Source organism: Nipponia nippon, unplaced genomic scaffold, assembly GCF_047370975.1.
Source record: "Nipponia nippon isolate SJK-2023a ecotype South Korea unplaced genomic scaffold, ASM4737097v1 scaffold_7, whole genome shotgun sequence".
NCBI classification, from domain to species: domain Eukaryota; kingdom Metazoa; phylum Chordata; class Aves; order Pelecaniformes; family Threskiornithidae; genus Nipponia; species Nipponia nippon.
Genome location: NW_028262391.1, coordinates 15,653,163 through 15,668,844, shown reverse-complemented (window position 1 = coordinate 15,668,844; position 15,682 = coordinate 15,653,163). Strand labels below are relative to the sequence as shown.

Genomic DNA, 15,682 nt, shown 5'->3' with positions numbered 1-15,682 from the left:
ATCTTTTTCTTGCTTTCTAAAGCCAAATAAATCTGTAAAGGAACAGTAAATATTTTACCAATGTTAAAATATAAATAGAACCCACCTCACAAATAACTGTGGTTTTGATTTTTCTTTAATTGCAGAGTTTAAGCTGCGTCTTTACGGTGAATGCTATAAGCCCACACTGCAATTTTGTATCATATAACAATATTTTTAACCATAATCATGTTTATGAAAAAAAGCCATGAAAAAAACAGGGGAGTAACTCTGCAGCCCTGAGATACCTGGGAATTTTGTCAAGAATGGAAGGCGCTCTCAAAGAAATACCAGCAATGTGCACTCACAGCAAGGAAGGCCGGCGGTGTCCTGGGCTGCACTAGGCAGAGCGGTGCCAGCGGGTCAAGGCAGGTCCTTGGCCATCCATCCTTCCCCTCCACTCAGCCCCGATGAGGCCAAATCTGGAGTGCTGGCTCCAGCGCTGGGCTTCCCAGTGTGAGACACAGGGACACACTGGAGCAAGTTCAATGAAGGGCCATAAAGATCATTGAGGGACTGGAGCATCTGTCATGCAAGGAGGGGCTGAGAGAGCTGGGACTGTTCACCCTGGAGAAGTGAAGGCTCAGGGGGATCTTATTTATCTGTATGAATACCTGATGTGAGGGTGTAAAGAAGACAGAGCCAGGCTCTTCTCAGTAGTGCTCAGCAACAGGACAAGGGGTAATGAGCATAAATTACAGCACATGAAACTCCATGTGAACACAAGAAAAGACTTTTTTACCGTGCAGGTGCCCAAACACTGAAACAGGTTGCCCAGAGATGTTGTAGAGTCTCCATCCTTGGAGATGTTCAAAACTTGACTGGACACGGCCCTGGGCAACCTGCTTTAGGTGGCCCTGCTTTGAGCTGGGGGTTGAACTAGACTGTCTCGAGTGGTCCCATCCAACCTCAACGGTTCTGTCATCCTGTGAAATTCATCTCTGCCTGATGCAGATCAACCAAGGACTGAGATGAACAATTTCAGCTTTTCCTATTTGATTTATACTGCTCCTTTAATTAGATAAATAGAAAAGGAGCATTCTGTTTTCTTGGTTGAGAATCACACCAAAAAGCTGCCATCTTTCTCTTATTAAGCTATTGTTTAGCTAAATACATTCAAACAGCCAATTCATTCCAGTGCTCCAAAACTCAAAAGGGATTAAGAACGGATGAAGTGCTTTAAAGACAACGTACTACCCACGGGCCAGGCCTCACAGGAGTGACACGGGAGATACCAGACCACTCCCAGAGGAGATGTCCCTTCAGTACAGAGCTCAGCTGGAAAGGCCCAACAAAGGCAGCGCTATATAAATTCTTGATTCTTTAACATATAAAGCAGGTAACTCACACACAAAAATGAATGAAGTACAGTAAGTCCCGACAGTTGTGTAAGGGTTAAACACATGCTTCTGGGGCAGATATTTCCAAGTTTGCTCAAAGTTCTCAAGCAGCTGCTGACACATAGTGGTAATTCAGAGAAGGAAACTTCTGTTCTTAATGATCCAGACTCAACTGCCTCAAAACCTGTGCTAGAAATTAAACCTATCCTTCCAATGCAGCCTGTTCTGAACTCTGCTTGGCTGACATATGGCCTCAGCATGCTTCCTGTCACTTTGAATTCTTCCAAGGACAGATGTGGGCTGTGCATTGAAGCAGGTTGCCTCTGTGCTCCCCACTGCACTCGCAACAGCTGCGGTGCAGCTGCATACAGTCTTGTACCACAAGAGGAGAGGAAACAGCCGAATGCCACTTTCGAGAATGGGATTGCATCTCTCTCCTTTGCAGGAAGTACACTGGGCTACTTGCCGTAAACTTTGCAGCCACAGAGAACAGGGAATCTGCTATCAATAAATGAATAGATACAGCCTAGCCAAGAAATAGGGAAATATTGCGAAACATCTAAAACTTTTTCTTCAAATCTTTTTAAACAAAGCACCCCAGGTTTTTGGCAAACACTGAAGTGTTTTCTTTCTGCATTTAACAGAAGACCTAAGGTGCCTAACTTTGGAGTGCTTCAAGGAAAGTATGAATCACATTGTTTTAATTTAAAATCAACTCCCAATTTCCTGACTTTATGGGGGAAAATCAAATATTCATGTTTCTCTTCAATACATTGATACATTAGGCCATAAGAACCAGCATAAATACTGTAATGAAGAAAAAAAGGAAAACGGTTCAGGAGTAATGGCTGTCATCCCTGCAAATCCCTGTGCTGCTGCTGACATGAGAGAGCCAGGCCACAGACTACAGCTCAGTGTCACAACGATCAACCAGTTCACGTCCAGAAGTGATACAGCTCAGAGCGTCTCTGTTCAATCCAGAGTTAGTCCATAATCTAATCATCCTGCTACAAAAGTCAAGAGATGCTAGTAAATTTTGAAAATGACAAACAGAACTCAAAAGACAAACACGCTGTGATGCAGCATTGACATGCGTGTTGCATCATCATCACTCATCAGCACGGTCCCTTTTCTGCCATTGCAAATGTGCAACATTCTCAGATTATGAAACTGTAAATACAGTAGTAGATGCAAAAAGCCTGCTTTTCACTGACATTTTCATGTCCCTGTTCATAGGATGTGTGTGCGTAAAGATAATAACCTCACATACATAAAGTTTTAGAAGTTCAAATGTCCAACACGCTTAGCAGAAATATTCTAATATCCAGGTTTATAGTACATTCAAATCCAGAAACTGAGATCCTTTTCTCTTAAAAAATATCCCTCGCACCTGACAGCAGATACTCTGTTCACCCATTCTCTTCCCAGGTCTATGCACAGTAATGCCACCAAGGTCTGCGAATTCAGTCTTCATCCACCCTGGAGTAAAGGAAAGGAAAAGCAGGTCCTCCTTGTGGTATATTCAACTAATGAGTTCAGGCCTATTGAAATTAACAGTTATTTCACTCAAAAACTAAACTGTGAATACTGCAAAAAACATTGGAATTTCACTGAGGGGTTTTTATGTTATTTTTCACATAGCTTCTATTAATTCTTCAATGATTTTTTTAAATGTGCCCAGAAATTGAATGAATAAAGGTTTCAAAAGGGAATGATCATTTTATACAGACTTTCAGAAAACTATTCTTACATTTTTCTCCACAAATGGAAATGCTGTTCATGACCTGAAGGCTTTAAGGATCATAAATAGAACATTTCCTATTCAAATGGAACTAGAATTCCTAATGACACAAGGATGTTTTATACTTTCCCTCTTTCAATATGTATCTTTGAATCACGTCTGAAAAGCAACAATATATTCCTTATAAATGTGGAATACCTTTCCTCCATTTAAAAGGCAGGCTGAATAGAAAATGATGCTTTATTTCTAGCTTTTGTCACCACTATTCCTGTGCAGTTTCAGCCTCTCACATCTCTACCGTACGTTATACTGTCACTGGCAGCGATTGTGGCAACAACATATTGAGCAATAAAAAATATTTAGAAATAATGAATTATTTGAAATCATTCTTAACACAAAGTTAATTTCTATTATACGCTTTCTAAATTGGAAAATCCATTACACCTCAGAACTTAGAAAAGAAAAGAAATTAAAGATAGCTTTTAAAAAAGCCCTATTACACTGTACCTACACTGGACTTTGTTCAGGTATCTGCCTATTTTGGAAATCATGAAGAAGCTGATTTCCTAGGATTGCAATGATATGCAGCTAAGAGAGAACCTGATTGTGAAATTGCATAGCCCAATATAAACTTCTGGCTAACAGTGAAAAAGTAATTATTGAGAGGCAATTCCGCATTTTATGTGCTCTAAAATATTCACTTCAAATTTATTAAAACCTAAAATACCAAAAACTGAAATAAAGATTCCAGTACCCTCACATTAACTTCAGTCCAGACTAAACTCTGTGTGGTTGTATCTGCATACCCATAGAAAATATTCAATTCTCCCAGACTTAACAGCTGTAATGAAACTCTCTTCCTGAACAGAGTAGGTGTCTGCCATAACCATCAAAAAAGGAAAATCGTGAGCTTTGTTATAGTGCCAGGCATGCAGGGAAAAGCACCCTGGCCCTCCACGCAGAAGGCAGTCACAGTACCGCTGTCTGCATGCTCTGAAGCCTTTACCAGATATAACGCTGATCGTCCCTCAACGGGTGGGACAGACACGTCCTTCTGCAAACACCCAGTGAAAATATGCTCTCTCCAGCACTGCCCAACCAACTCTACAGCCTGAGAGCCCATCACAATCCTGAGCACCTTAAAGCTTTGGTACTTCAAGCATACAGCTTAGTATGATATGTTTTCTCTCCTCTCAGGACAGCTCTGCGTCTGGGAATAGTTAATTACCTTCAGATTTGTCTGAAGTTGGAGTCCTGACTCATTCTTTCCTAGAAAGAGATTAAAATTATTTAGTTGTCAGTTCTATTCATCTCCATATTGACAACAATGAATGTGCTGTGCCTGCTGAGCCGTGCACCGCTCACGGAGGACTCCAGCCTGTGAAGTACTCGGCTCAACTGGGAAGACAATTCACAGAGCACAACGAGAAACAGCACTGCTCGTTCACGTACATCAAAGTGATTTTGTTTTCTAATAGATTTCTAACGAATCAATCATAACAAACTCGGTCTCACACCAGTTTTAGTTCAATTAAATAGCTTTAGGGGAAATACATGATCAAACACAGAATCAGCACGGTCTCCGGGGACTGTTGATGGACACCGTGTATTTATTCAGTCTACTGGGCCTCTTTTAATGTTTTAACAACTTTGCCTGGGTGACCATTTAGAATCCAAATTACCGAATTAGCACAGATAAGCTGGAATCTTCCCTCACTTTTCACATCCTGCCAGCTTTCTGCACTCTTCGGAAACAAGGTCAAACTCTGCAGACCATCTAATATTTGTTGGCCCTCATGGCCTTGGATTCTGAGAAAAATGCTGTCCTGCAACTAATTTTGGACACGTACCCTGAGGGATTTTGAATCTCTCCTCGCAAAAAGCTGTGGTTACTTTTTGTGACGCTGTTTTGCTCAGCTTCCCTGACTCACTTTGAGATGCAACTCCGGAGTCAATACTGCTCCCACATGACTGTTCAAGAACTCTCCTGGCACGTTAGCATGTTTCACATTCAGTTTATGGAGACGTAAGTTGGATAAATGTCATTAAAGCACATTCTACTCAACTGCACTCTATAAAACAACTCATCAAACAGCCCACCATGACTCAAGGTGTGTGTGCGAGATCTGAGTAACTTACAAATCCTCTGCCGAGGTTCCCTCTGGCGAGCTTAGACAACACCAAACACCTTCTCCTTACAGTTGTGTGGGACAGAATGTTGCAAGGTTGCTGCTTGAAGGCTTTTTCAAGCTAATATGTAGATTTCAAAGAGGAAATTCAGCTGGGAATTTAAAAGCAGAAGCAAGTCCAGACACTTCGGGTCATTCCTGGATTTAATGGGAAAAAGTCCTTTCCAGTTCCTGGAAACACATTTCTCCTCTTACTGGAGTAAATTCAGAGGGAAAAAAAAACCAACTGCAAAAACCAAACCACAAACCAGCCCTTTGCCAGCATGCACGGTCGTGGTTACTCCATACAGAACTTTTCCGTTTTACAGTGCTTAGTGCTAGAAGGCGTGCTACATCTCAGCAACCTGAAGGCACTTCTACCTCTGCTGCTTCAGGGTATGTCAGAAGACAGTTTAATCAGTCACTAGTCACTTCTGTTCCAAGCAGAATGCTAATATGAAAGAGTTTCTTCAAGAAATTGAGACATTGCGTTAGCTGTATGGTGAAACGAGATGCTTTCAGAACACGTCGTTCCAGAACAACCACTCGACTTCGCTGATTGCGAGGACTCGCAGAGCACACTCATGTCGAAGAGACAGGGCTTCTCATGACATCTTGTGGCAGCGTGACAACCTGACAGGGCTTTGTTTTCACAAAAAGTCATTTAAGATGTTGCAAAACAGTGATACCACAGAAAACCAAACACGCAGCAAAAAGCACCAACTTATAATCAAATTCAGCTGAACAGACTAGCAACACTTTTTTAAGTCAGAAAAATTCCCCATAAAAATATTTAAAGACATAAAGTATAAAATAATAAGACCATTATTTTAAACTAATAAAATAAAGTCAGAAAAGTGGAACAAGTTCAGTTTGAAGCAATTCAAACTGCATGTGAGCTACAGATCTAAAGGCAAGTATGTATTATTAACACTTAATATATTCTTACCTATTCTAACTAGAAAATCAGAATCTCCTTTTCAAACCGTGACTTGCAGGGAGAGATTGGTACAGAAGGGAAAAGCTTAATTGTCCAGAAACTTAATTACAAGCTGACTCAATTAGGCTAATTTATGCTGATATTTATGTTGCATGTAACTGAAGAAATATCAAAATAGCAAATTTTATTTCCCATTTGTTTTCAAATTGTGTTCTGAGAAAAGATGTATTTTAATTATACCTGAAATAACACAAATTGTGGTTCAATACTGTCCTAATTGAAAAACATCAGTCCCAGAGGACTCAATAAATGGCCCACCTTGAAAAGGAAATCACAGGTAGCTCTAATTAAATACAATTAAAACCAACAAAATTACTTAAGATATAGTCTTATTTTCAAAAACATACTCATACTCATCCTCAAGACACTCAAGAAGGATGTTTTCCCAGTCATTAACTGAGTAATGCTTAACTCACACTATTTTTTGATGGAAGGTATTTCAGTTTCTCTCTATGCAACTTGGCATCTGAAATCCTGACTCAGCCCCTCATACAGCTTCTGGAACAGTGGTAGATTTTCCTGTCAGGGCAGAAGCAACTGGCTTTGTCTAGACTTTGCTGGAGGATAACAACAAAATACAAGCAGGTTTTACGTAGTCTGAGATGAGCACTGGAGAACAAAGCTTCTGGGAGGAACATTCAACCAGAACTGCTGCTCTTACTGAACAGGCAGGAAAGGGATTTCAAAAGCAAATGTCTGCTGCAGCACCTTTAAAGCAATAAAATCCTACATCAGGAATACCTCATATTTGGCCTTCAAATGTAGGGGGGGAAAAAAAAAAAAAAAATCTACATTTCATTCAGGTCATGCACCTTAGGTTACTGCTTCTGCCAAATTTAGCCACAGCACAAAGGTGCAACGAACAACCAAGACCCTCCGTTCTGCAGAGGGATTCATGTGAAAAAGCCATTCCATGCAGTCCTGTTCCCATTGAGAAGCACCCTCTGGGAATCCAGGCGACGGTGCTCCTGGGAAAGAAATGAAAGAGGAAAGCTTTAAACACAGTCTTCACTCAGCTGTTCCCTAGCTGTAAAATAGTACAGCAGTACCATCAGACTAGTGGAAGACTTAAGCAAAGGTGCCTGCAACGGCTTTGGAAGGTATATGAAGCAAATAACATCAGTCCTGCATGGAGAGGATTCATTCCACCAGATCCCTACTTTGTTCTTAATATTTATGATTATTTTGTAAAAATGGTTTAAAGGATCTGATCTATATCCTGCAAGTACTGCTCATCTTTCCAAACCACATGTGAGAAGCGCATTTGTGTGCCTTCCTAACACTCACACGTTACTGCGTCATGAAATACACGAGCATGGGTAGGAAAGACAGTCTTGTCAGCGCTAGGATTGAGGAGACCGAGAGGCTCAACTCCTCACCCACGACAGGCTTGTCACACACAGCATAAGCCCCCTTATGCCTCAGATCAAAAATCTGTAAGATCAAAAAAGGGCACTTTCCCACAGAGATACTCTGAAGCAATAGACATTAAAGTCTGCAAAGTGCCTAAGGACTACTGTAACTCCACAGAAACAAATTAGACATTTAAGACCTTGCCTACTGTCTCGTCAAGCTGCATGCATTTACTTTGTGTGTAATACAGAACTTTATTTCATAACCTGCTAAAGACCGAAAAACAGATTTTTGGCACAAGGGCATTTGCTGGCACAGTTACACAAAATATACTTAATGGGAGGTTGTGAAGCACGGATTGGGCATTTAAGAGTCAAGCCCTCCTTCAGGTGTGCTTTTGCATCACAGGTGTGCTTTTGGCAAAATCTGAAGAGGTTGCGGGGGGCAGGGAAAGAAGTCACCACAGACACAGCATATTGCAATAGCCGTATAAAAGACAACTAAGCTGTTGCTGAACAGGGAAACAGCAATGGGCTACAAACCCACAAATCCCGATCTCGAGTTGCCTCCACTCTAAAAAATGGTCTACAGATGAAAATTAGTTTTTTGTCCATTTTTACAACACAAACCAAAGCAAAATCTGGAGACAGTACAACATGCAGCTGCACAAAACAGCTTTCAGCAACTGTCTTCACTGTCAGAATATAAAAGCACACTAATTTTGTAGTCACTAGAGGGAGCCATCTGGCATTCTACTTGTGCTGCTCCTCGAGTGTTTGAAACTCAAATTTCATGGCTCTGCTAAAGGCAAAGATTATTTGTGTCAGATCTAAACATACTAAGTGTTGCAAAGAAGAGTTTGTATACTTATTTACCGGCTTTGTGTTTTTGTTTTTTGTTTGTTTGTTTTTCCTTCTTCTTCTGTAAGGAACCCTAATAGACACTCAAATAACCTTCAGATAGAAGCTAAAATAATCTTGGAGAATATTACTTCACCGAAGTAAAGTACATCTTTGTTTTTGAAAGCTGGTTGGGAAGCAGAGTGGCAGGAAGGTGATCTTCATAAAGTGTGCAACCCTGACACAAGAATGGATTTCTCCTGCTTTTCAAAAGCAATTTCTGAAAGTTTCCTCTTCACGTAGCTCTGTCTTCAACTGACAGGGACGTAATATACCTTCTCCCTTTGTGGTGCAGACATTGGGTGAAGTTACACAGTCTTAACATACAAATACTATATTTTTATGGATTTTCCAGACCCAGATCATTTGCCCATAAATTAGAATGGAACATAGAAGACTCTGCTCAATCCTGATCCACAACGTGCTATAGAAAAAATGCAACTGTGAAGCATTAAGAAAGTAGGACCTGCAGAAGACCTCTCTGGGCCAAGCTTGGAGTAAATTATATATGTACGTGATAATGAAAGGCTTGTGATCTATTTTTCTTTCAAATTCTGTTTTCTAGAATTGATCATGACTGGTTATGTCTATAATGGGACACTATACTGGGAACTTCAGATGCCTGAACTAACTTTGTGAGTACACATCTCTTATGGGCTGTACAAGGCTGTGGAAGAGACAAGACCATGACCAATTTGCTTAACTTAAACTTCTGTGGTGTCTCCTCGTGCAGTGCTGATGGCTGTGTCTGGAGGTGGAAGAAAGCAGTGAGCTCTCTTAATTTCCATCGTTCAACCAGTTTAAGGTCTGAAAATGAGCCTCGAAGGAGCTTTATTGCTAGAAGCCTTTTACCTCAGCACACAAATCATAAACTAATCCTTAAAAACTGAGTAGATGACACCCAAAAAGAAACTGTCCCTTTCCTTTACTATGGCTTCTCATCCAGTCTGGATAGAGCACATGTTTTTGAAAAAGGAGCAAGGCCTGTTTTCAGTTTGCACCATTACTGAAACCTTGGGATACAAACACAGCCAACCTTGAATAACCTTCCTCTGCCTACATGGGACGGACAAAGAGAAGAAGCAGTAATGGCGATAACACCTACCAGTCACAAGCTGGGACTCAACACCGGTCCTAGCCAGACAAGGGCAGGGAGGCCTCCTCCCCCAAGCCATGCAAAGCATTTACACCACCTAGTTACTCCAAAAAGGAGAGCAGAGGAGTTGTGTGCATTACTAGAGAGCAGCTCTGAGCATATCCAACCCCTTAGCAAAAGCTTATTTAGACAGGAACAGGCAGGAGACATATGAAAGCAGATAATTAATAAATTAGGTCATTACTTCCCAAACATGATAGACGTGTTGAAGCCCAGGACGCTTCTCTCTGCAGCCTTCACCAATTTTTTGGTACTTCACCTGTAGTCGTATCAGGACCTACACTTACCTGAAAGTACCAAATATACTCAGCTAGGAGCAGAAATCCCAGAGACTGCAAAGAAAAATGCCTACTCTAATTCTTCTTCATTTATATGCTGCAGCGTAAGGTACAATTTGTGCTTTAGAAATTCAAACGGACAACAGTTTATTAGATGTTCAGTCCCTGTGGACTGCTTTCCTTTGACTAGTATTGTCTTTGACTGTACAGATGAAAGCCTCTGTACAAACCACGTCAATTTTAGCAGAGTTCATTAATTTTTACCTTCACAAGAAGTCTAATCTGACAAGATGAGGTGCTGGATATTAGCTTAAATACTTTAATCATTTTGTCTTTCAGAATTCTCTACGTAGAAAGAACCATGACATTAACACCAACGGTGGTTGCATTGGCACCAACCTGAGCTGGCACTTTGCTGCTGCGCAGGGTAGTAAGTAACCTGACTAATATAAAGACCACCTTGAAACTAGCCCGCAGGGGTACGTTGGTAACAGGGATTATTTTGTCAGTCATTGAAAATGAAGGCCTTTAAGGCTCCAATTTACATTCTACTGATTTTACACTGTAATACAAAGGCTCAAATGCTGTGAATACAAACCCTGTTTCCAGCTATTGGTGCTAAAGAGAGGTACATAAATCAACCCACCATGAGCCTGCACGGGAGCCTGAGGGAGAGACTGAAGCTCTCGCTGCCTTTATTTGTAACAGCCTCTCTTCCATCAAGGCATATCTAAGCTTCCACTCATATTCCTGGATGCTGTATTTCTTTATGGATACAGTTCCATAAAAGTACCTAATTATGATGCACAAGTATTTAGAAAAGCTAATATAGAGCTTAAACTTCTATGAAAGTGCGTATAACCATAATGAACCAGCATGTGAAAAAAATCACAGGAGATCCTATACTTCCAAGGGAACCTAATCACAATGGACTGGCATGTGAGAAAGCTAAAGAAGCCCCCCAGTGAAGTTTTAAACGCTTAATTCAGTTACTTCTGTTGAGCACTAGCTTCAGCAGAGCCATGTCCAACTTCAGTTAGGGAAGGCAAAAATCAAACCGTGTTCAATCAATTTCCTCTATACGTGCTTTTGAGATACTAAGACTTCACATGATATATCATGTGCTTTTAAATCCCATTTTGATTGAAACGTCTCTCAAAATAGAAAATCTCACTTTAAAACAAAATCTTACCATACACACTGCACGTATGCAGCAAAAGACAGTGACGGTTTTGAGGGAAAATCTTATTGCCACCTCCATTTCATTTAAGAATGACTGCCTTGCGGCATTTACAATAAAAAAAGAATTTTAAACCTTATTTTTATACGGAAGTGCACCTTGAAAACTACCTGTTACACACCAACGACTTTCACGTCCACTTCAATATCAGTAAATGATTTAATTTCTGTTCTGTAATCCAGAAAGTACCAGAATAAACACCATTAACCAAACATCTTTCAGCATCCAGTTAAGAACTGAACAAGACTGAAAATCCAGTCAAAGGGAAGCAATATTCAGTCTCTCCATCTTAACAGGCACTAGAATAAAGGATGTAGACATGAGTCTGGATATAGCTCCTTTCTCCCACTGATTCTGTTAAAAAAAAAATAACAATCCATTTTAGTGTTGCAGCTTTATTTGAAAGTGACTTAGAGTTTTGGTAACACAATTTTTTATACAAAATTGATACAATGAAAAATAAACTTCAGAGGTTTCCTAGAGCAGATTACAGGCTGTAAACTCATAATCAAATGTACTATATAGAAAAAAGTAACTTTGTTCAAAGTCTCGTTTGCAGACCAGCACCAAGTGATCCTGAAAATCTAGTTTTACTCTACGTGCCAAAAAAATCAAAGCCCACACAAAACCTCACTTCCTAAGTAAGCAAAGTCTCATTGCAGTTGTTCTACCTCACTGTATTTCCAATTTACAGTAACAGTTGTGACTAACCGTACACAAGAGACACATCAAGATTTCCAACAGCATCTTCAGTGAGTAAAGATCAACTTTTACAAACCTGGTATTTTAAACGTTTTTAAGGAGTCAGGGACAACAAGGTATTTGAACAAAACTTTATGAATTGCCATTTCCAAAGAACTCAGAAGTCCATTAAAAAAAAAAAAATCCAAACCCCTGTAACAGTTCCTTTTAAACTATTTCACTTCAGCAGGTCAGTTTCACGGATCTTGGGGTCACTAATTATTTTTATTCCTTTGTCAGCAGTACATCATAATCCCATCATATAAACTGGCAGTATTAATAGGACCAGAGGCGGAAAAAAGAAAAAAAAAAATCTATACAGTCCTGCAATTATTTTACCATTCTTAATACACACTCAGTAGAAAATAAGACTCCTCCCAAAACTCATCTTTTTTTATTTTTACCTTTGTCTGAAATCAAGTTTCTCAAGTAGAAAATCTATTTTGAGAACAAAGTTTCTCATTACACACACAGATCCTCAAATGTCCCATTTTTGGGGGTTACTGTACAATTTGGCTTCATACCACCCTGGTAGGCACAGGAAAGATACTGTTCCTCAAATATTAAGGCCGTACAGAGCTACCAGATAGGAGCAAAACAGTGCTACTCCAACTGTGAAAGTAACTGCTACTGTAATTCTTACACTTGCTCTTCTCTGTATCCCACAAAGCAAAATGGTTCCGAATCATGCGATGTCGTGCAGTCACATTGTACTTTGTAGAAGACCTCAAGGGTCTGTTTTCTGCTCTCTGCTAGACTTGCTTCTCACTTTATGACTCCTGAACTCATCAATTTTATTGTGGCCATTCATGTAGGTGTGCTAGGAACAGCATCAGTGCAGAAGGATGCTAATCCAGTAACCCCAGAAAATCTGCAACTTTAAGTCTTCCCTAGAAATTGGAAAATTTCCCTAGAAATTCCACTTCCTTTTCAGGCTCTCTGCCTTTTTCTTTCACCTCTGAAACATACACCAATCCTCCTTTATCGCCGCTCTCCACCCTGTGATACCAATGTAAACAAAACCCAGTGACAGAATAATCAAGTTTTGCCAGTGAAAAAAAGCACCATACCATTAAACTTTTGTTCCTTTTAGTAGAGTTACAGCAGTATTTAGAGACCAACACCTCACGCATACTATTGCTTAAAACCTTGCTCCCAGGTCCTCTCTGTAGTGTACTCTGCAATGCTTTGGATCCTGGTATTAAAACGGAAGAGATATTGAACATATTATGTGATCACAGGAACACGGATAGTAGTTTCTGTGAATTTCTAGCTACATAAATTTGCGTGCAACAGACCTACTTTGTGCCTGGTGACATTTACAATGCAGATTTAGTTCTCCCGTGAGGCTGGTGAGTCATTCACTATTCACTGGCATTGAACAGTTTTGCCATAGCCACCTCTTCCAGCATCATAGTCTTGCCGATATTCATCTCGGACCTTACGAAGGAGGAAAAAAAGGAAGTCCAGTAAAGACAAAGACAAACAATTTCTCAAAAACTATTACACCATCAGAACATAGTCAAACTGAGTTCACAACATGTAAGTGGCCACAAGGAGCTGACTGACAAAACAGAAGGCAAAGTGCCTCATGCAGAAGATGAATACAGCATATACTAACTTCCTTTTTAATAATGCCCAGGGGGACCCTTTAATCAAGACAGCCAAAGTGAGGATGCCTCGCCTCATGCTTCAGCAGTAAAAGCATCTGCTACCTGCTCAACTTTAGGTGAGCTAAATGCTGTCCTTTGTGTTCTTGACAGCCTTACATTTTCTGGGCCTATTTATAAGCATTATCTCCCCAAGCAGCCAAGAAGTTTCTGAAAGTACTTCCAGTGAAATACATGAAAAAGTTAGTTATTCTTAGTGCATAACACCATCATCGATAAGATGTCTTACAGACTAAGGTATGTAATGTGCCATCTTAAACAATAATTTGTAAGTTGCTGAAGTTTTCTGAAGTTGTTCTGAGTGCGTTCATTTAAAAAACAATAATTTGGCAAAGTCACCAGTCCTAAAAACGAGACTGTGCAACAACCTACCTGGCCCCCTGATCTTCCACGACCATACTGTCTACCCTCCTTAAATCCTGCATCCCAGTCTGTCCTTATGATCCTATCATCAAGTCTGGTTCCATTGATATATCGCATTGCATTTTCAGCATCTCCTCTTGCATAATACCTTAGGAATAGGTTAACGGAAAAAAAAAAAAAAAGGGCTTCTATTTTCAATGCACGGAAAAAAGAACAATATCAAATAGGCTACAAAAACAAGTATTCGCTTGAATCAGGTTTCAGCGTGGTTACTTTTAAAACTAACCGCTTTGATGAAGCTATGTGGGCTGAGAAAACTGCTAGTGAAACAGAGCAATGTGCAGAATTCAAGCATATTAAAAATGCATATATTCTTTAACCAAGCTCACCCTTAAAAGCATAAAGCTCTATTACTAAAGAAAGAATGAGAAGCTCCATGCATGCCCTGTTCATGCTGCAAACCTTCACCATTTCGACGAGTTCACTGGGACCAGTAACAGAATGGTCTTCAAAGACACCTGGATGCAATGAAGTCAACACATGACGGGGATGCAAGATACCAACAGACACTTTGTGTGTATGCTTGTATGAAAAAAACGACCTCTTTAGTCCGGCAGTGACAATATGCTTTTACCGCAGAGGTCAATTATCTAAAAAGTGTCTGGCTTAAAGTATCAGAGTGAAAGCAACCTAATAAGCCCCGCTCGACGTGCAGTGTACGGTTGCCCTCTCTCGCCCAGGACTCCCACAGACGCTTCAGCCACCGAATAGTTTTATCCCCGGATAATTCTCCCGTGACTCAGAGCCCGCATTTCAGTTCACCCACGCCCCGGCCGCTCCTGCCCAGGGCTGCGGCGGCCTGCGGGCGGCACAACCAGCCGCCGCCCAGGCGCGGGGCCCGCGGCCCCCGCCGGGCCGGGCCCGCAGAAGGATACTCCACGAAGCAGAAGCCGCAGGCGGTTTTCTTCACTTTGTCCAGCCCCATGATGACCTTCTTGATGTCGCCGCTCTTGCCGAAGAGCTCGTGGATCTGCTCCTCCGTGGTGTAGAAGGAGAGGTTCCCCACGTAGAGCGTGCAGCTCTTCCTCAGCAGCCGCTCCTGGTCGTACCGCGTCCCCTGAGCCGCAACAACAGCGTTACCCCGCGGCGGGCCCGCAACCGGGCCCGGCCCAGGCGGACCGCGCGGCCCCCGCCCCCGGCGGCAGCGGCGGCGCCCCGCTCACCCGGAAGTGCTGGTCCCGGTACTGGCTGAGGTCGGCGTAGGAGTCGCTGCGCAGGATGCTCAGCGTCCCCCCGGCGCTCATGGCGGCGCGGCCGCCCGCCCCCCACCGGCCGCCCCTCCCTCACCGGCCGACCGCCCACGCGACCCGCGGCCGCTGAGCGGGCAGCCAATGGCGAGGCGCGCGCCGGCTCTCGCGAGAGCGGGCGGGGCGCGGCGGCGGCTCTCGCGAGAGCGGGCGGGGACGGCTCTCGCGAGAGCGGAGCAGGATGGTGCTGCGGCGGCTGCTGTTCGCCCTCCTCAGCAACCCGCGGCTGATCGAGAAGCTCTCCGAGTCGCGGCCCATCCGCGCCGCCGCCCGCCTCACCGCCGCCGCCATCACCCGCGGGCAGCTGGGCGCCCGTCAGGCGGCGCGGGGCCTGGGCCCCCGCCTGCTCCGCCTGCGCGACGCCTTCCTCGGGGAGCTCAAGGACGGCGCCCGGGCGCGGGGCTGGCC

General features: G+C 42.4%; 1 protein-coding gene across 6 annotated transcripts; it reads right to left on the bottom strand.

The window, feature by feature from the left end:
- On the bottom strand, positions 1 to 15,348 carry NCBP2 (nuclear cap binding protein subunit 2). Of its 6 annotated transcripts, XR_015700398.1 has the most exons (8): positions 15,191 to 15,348; positions 14,903 to 15,084; positions 13,977 to 14,115; positions 13,237 to 13,374; positions 5,239 to 7,235; positions 4,328 to 4,368; positions 2,749 to 2,837; positions 1 to 632 (listed from the first exon to the last, which is right to left on the bottom strand). XR_015700398.1 is itself a non-coding variant. In XM_087739016.1 (4 exons), the coding sequence occupies exons 1-4, from the start codon at positions 15,269 to 15,271 to the stop codon at positions 13,303 to 13,305; spliced, it is 474 nt and encodes a 157-aa protein (XP_087595142.1). In that variant the 5' UTR covers positions 15,272 to 15,347; the 3' UTR covers positions 11,575 to 13,302. The 6 variants fall into 6 exon arrangements, 1 of the variants encoding a protein (XP_087595142.1); XR_015700397.1 differs by lacking the exons at positions 1 to 632; positions 2,749 to 2,837; positions 4,328 to 4,368; positions 5,239 to 7,235 and adding exons at positions 11,191 to 11,547; positions 13,005 to 13,129 and having other exon boundaries at positions 15,191 to 15,347; XR_015700394.1 differs by lacking the exons at positions 1 to 632; positions 2,749 to 2,837; positions 4,328 to 4,368; positions 5,239 to 7,235 and adding an exon at positions 11,265 to 11,547 and having other exon boundaries at positions 13,005 to 13,374; positions 15,191 to 15,347.
- Positions 15,349 to 15,682: the final 334 nt, after the last annotated feature.

Coding starts and splice junctions, on each gene's coding strand:
- NCBP2 (XM_087739016.1), bottom strand. CDS start 15,271: ATGAGCGCCGGGGGGACGCTGAGCATCCTGCGCAGCGACTCCTACGCC. Junction 14,116..14,902: donor TGCGGCTTCTGCTTCGTGGA/GTATCCTTCTGC, acceptor CCTATTCCTAAG/GTATTATGCAAGAGGAGATG. Junction 13,375..13,976: donor GTGGAAGATCAGGGGGCCAG/GTAGGTTGTTGC, acceptor CTCCTTCGTAAG/GTCCGAGATGAATATCGGCA.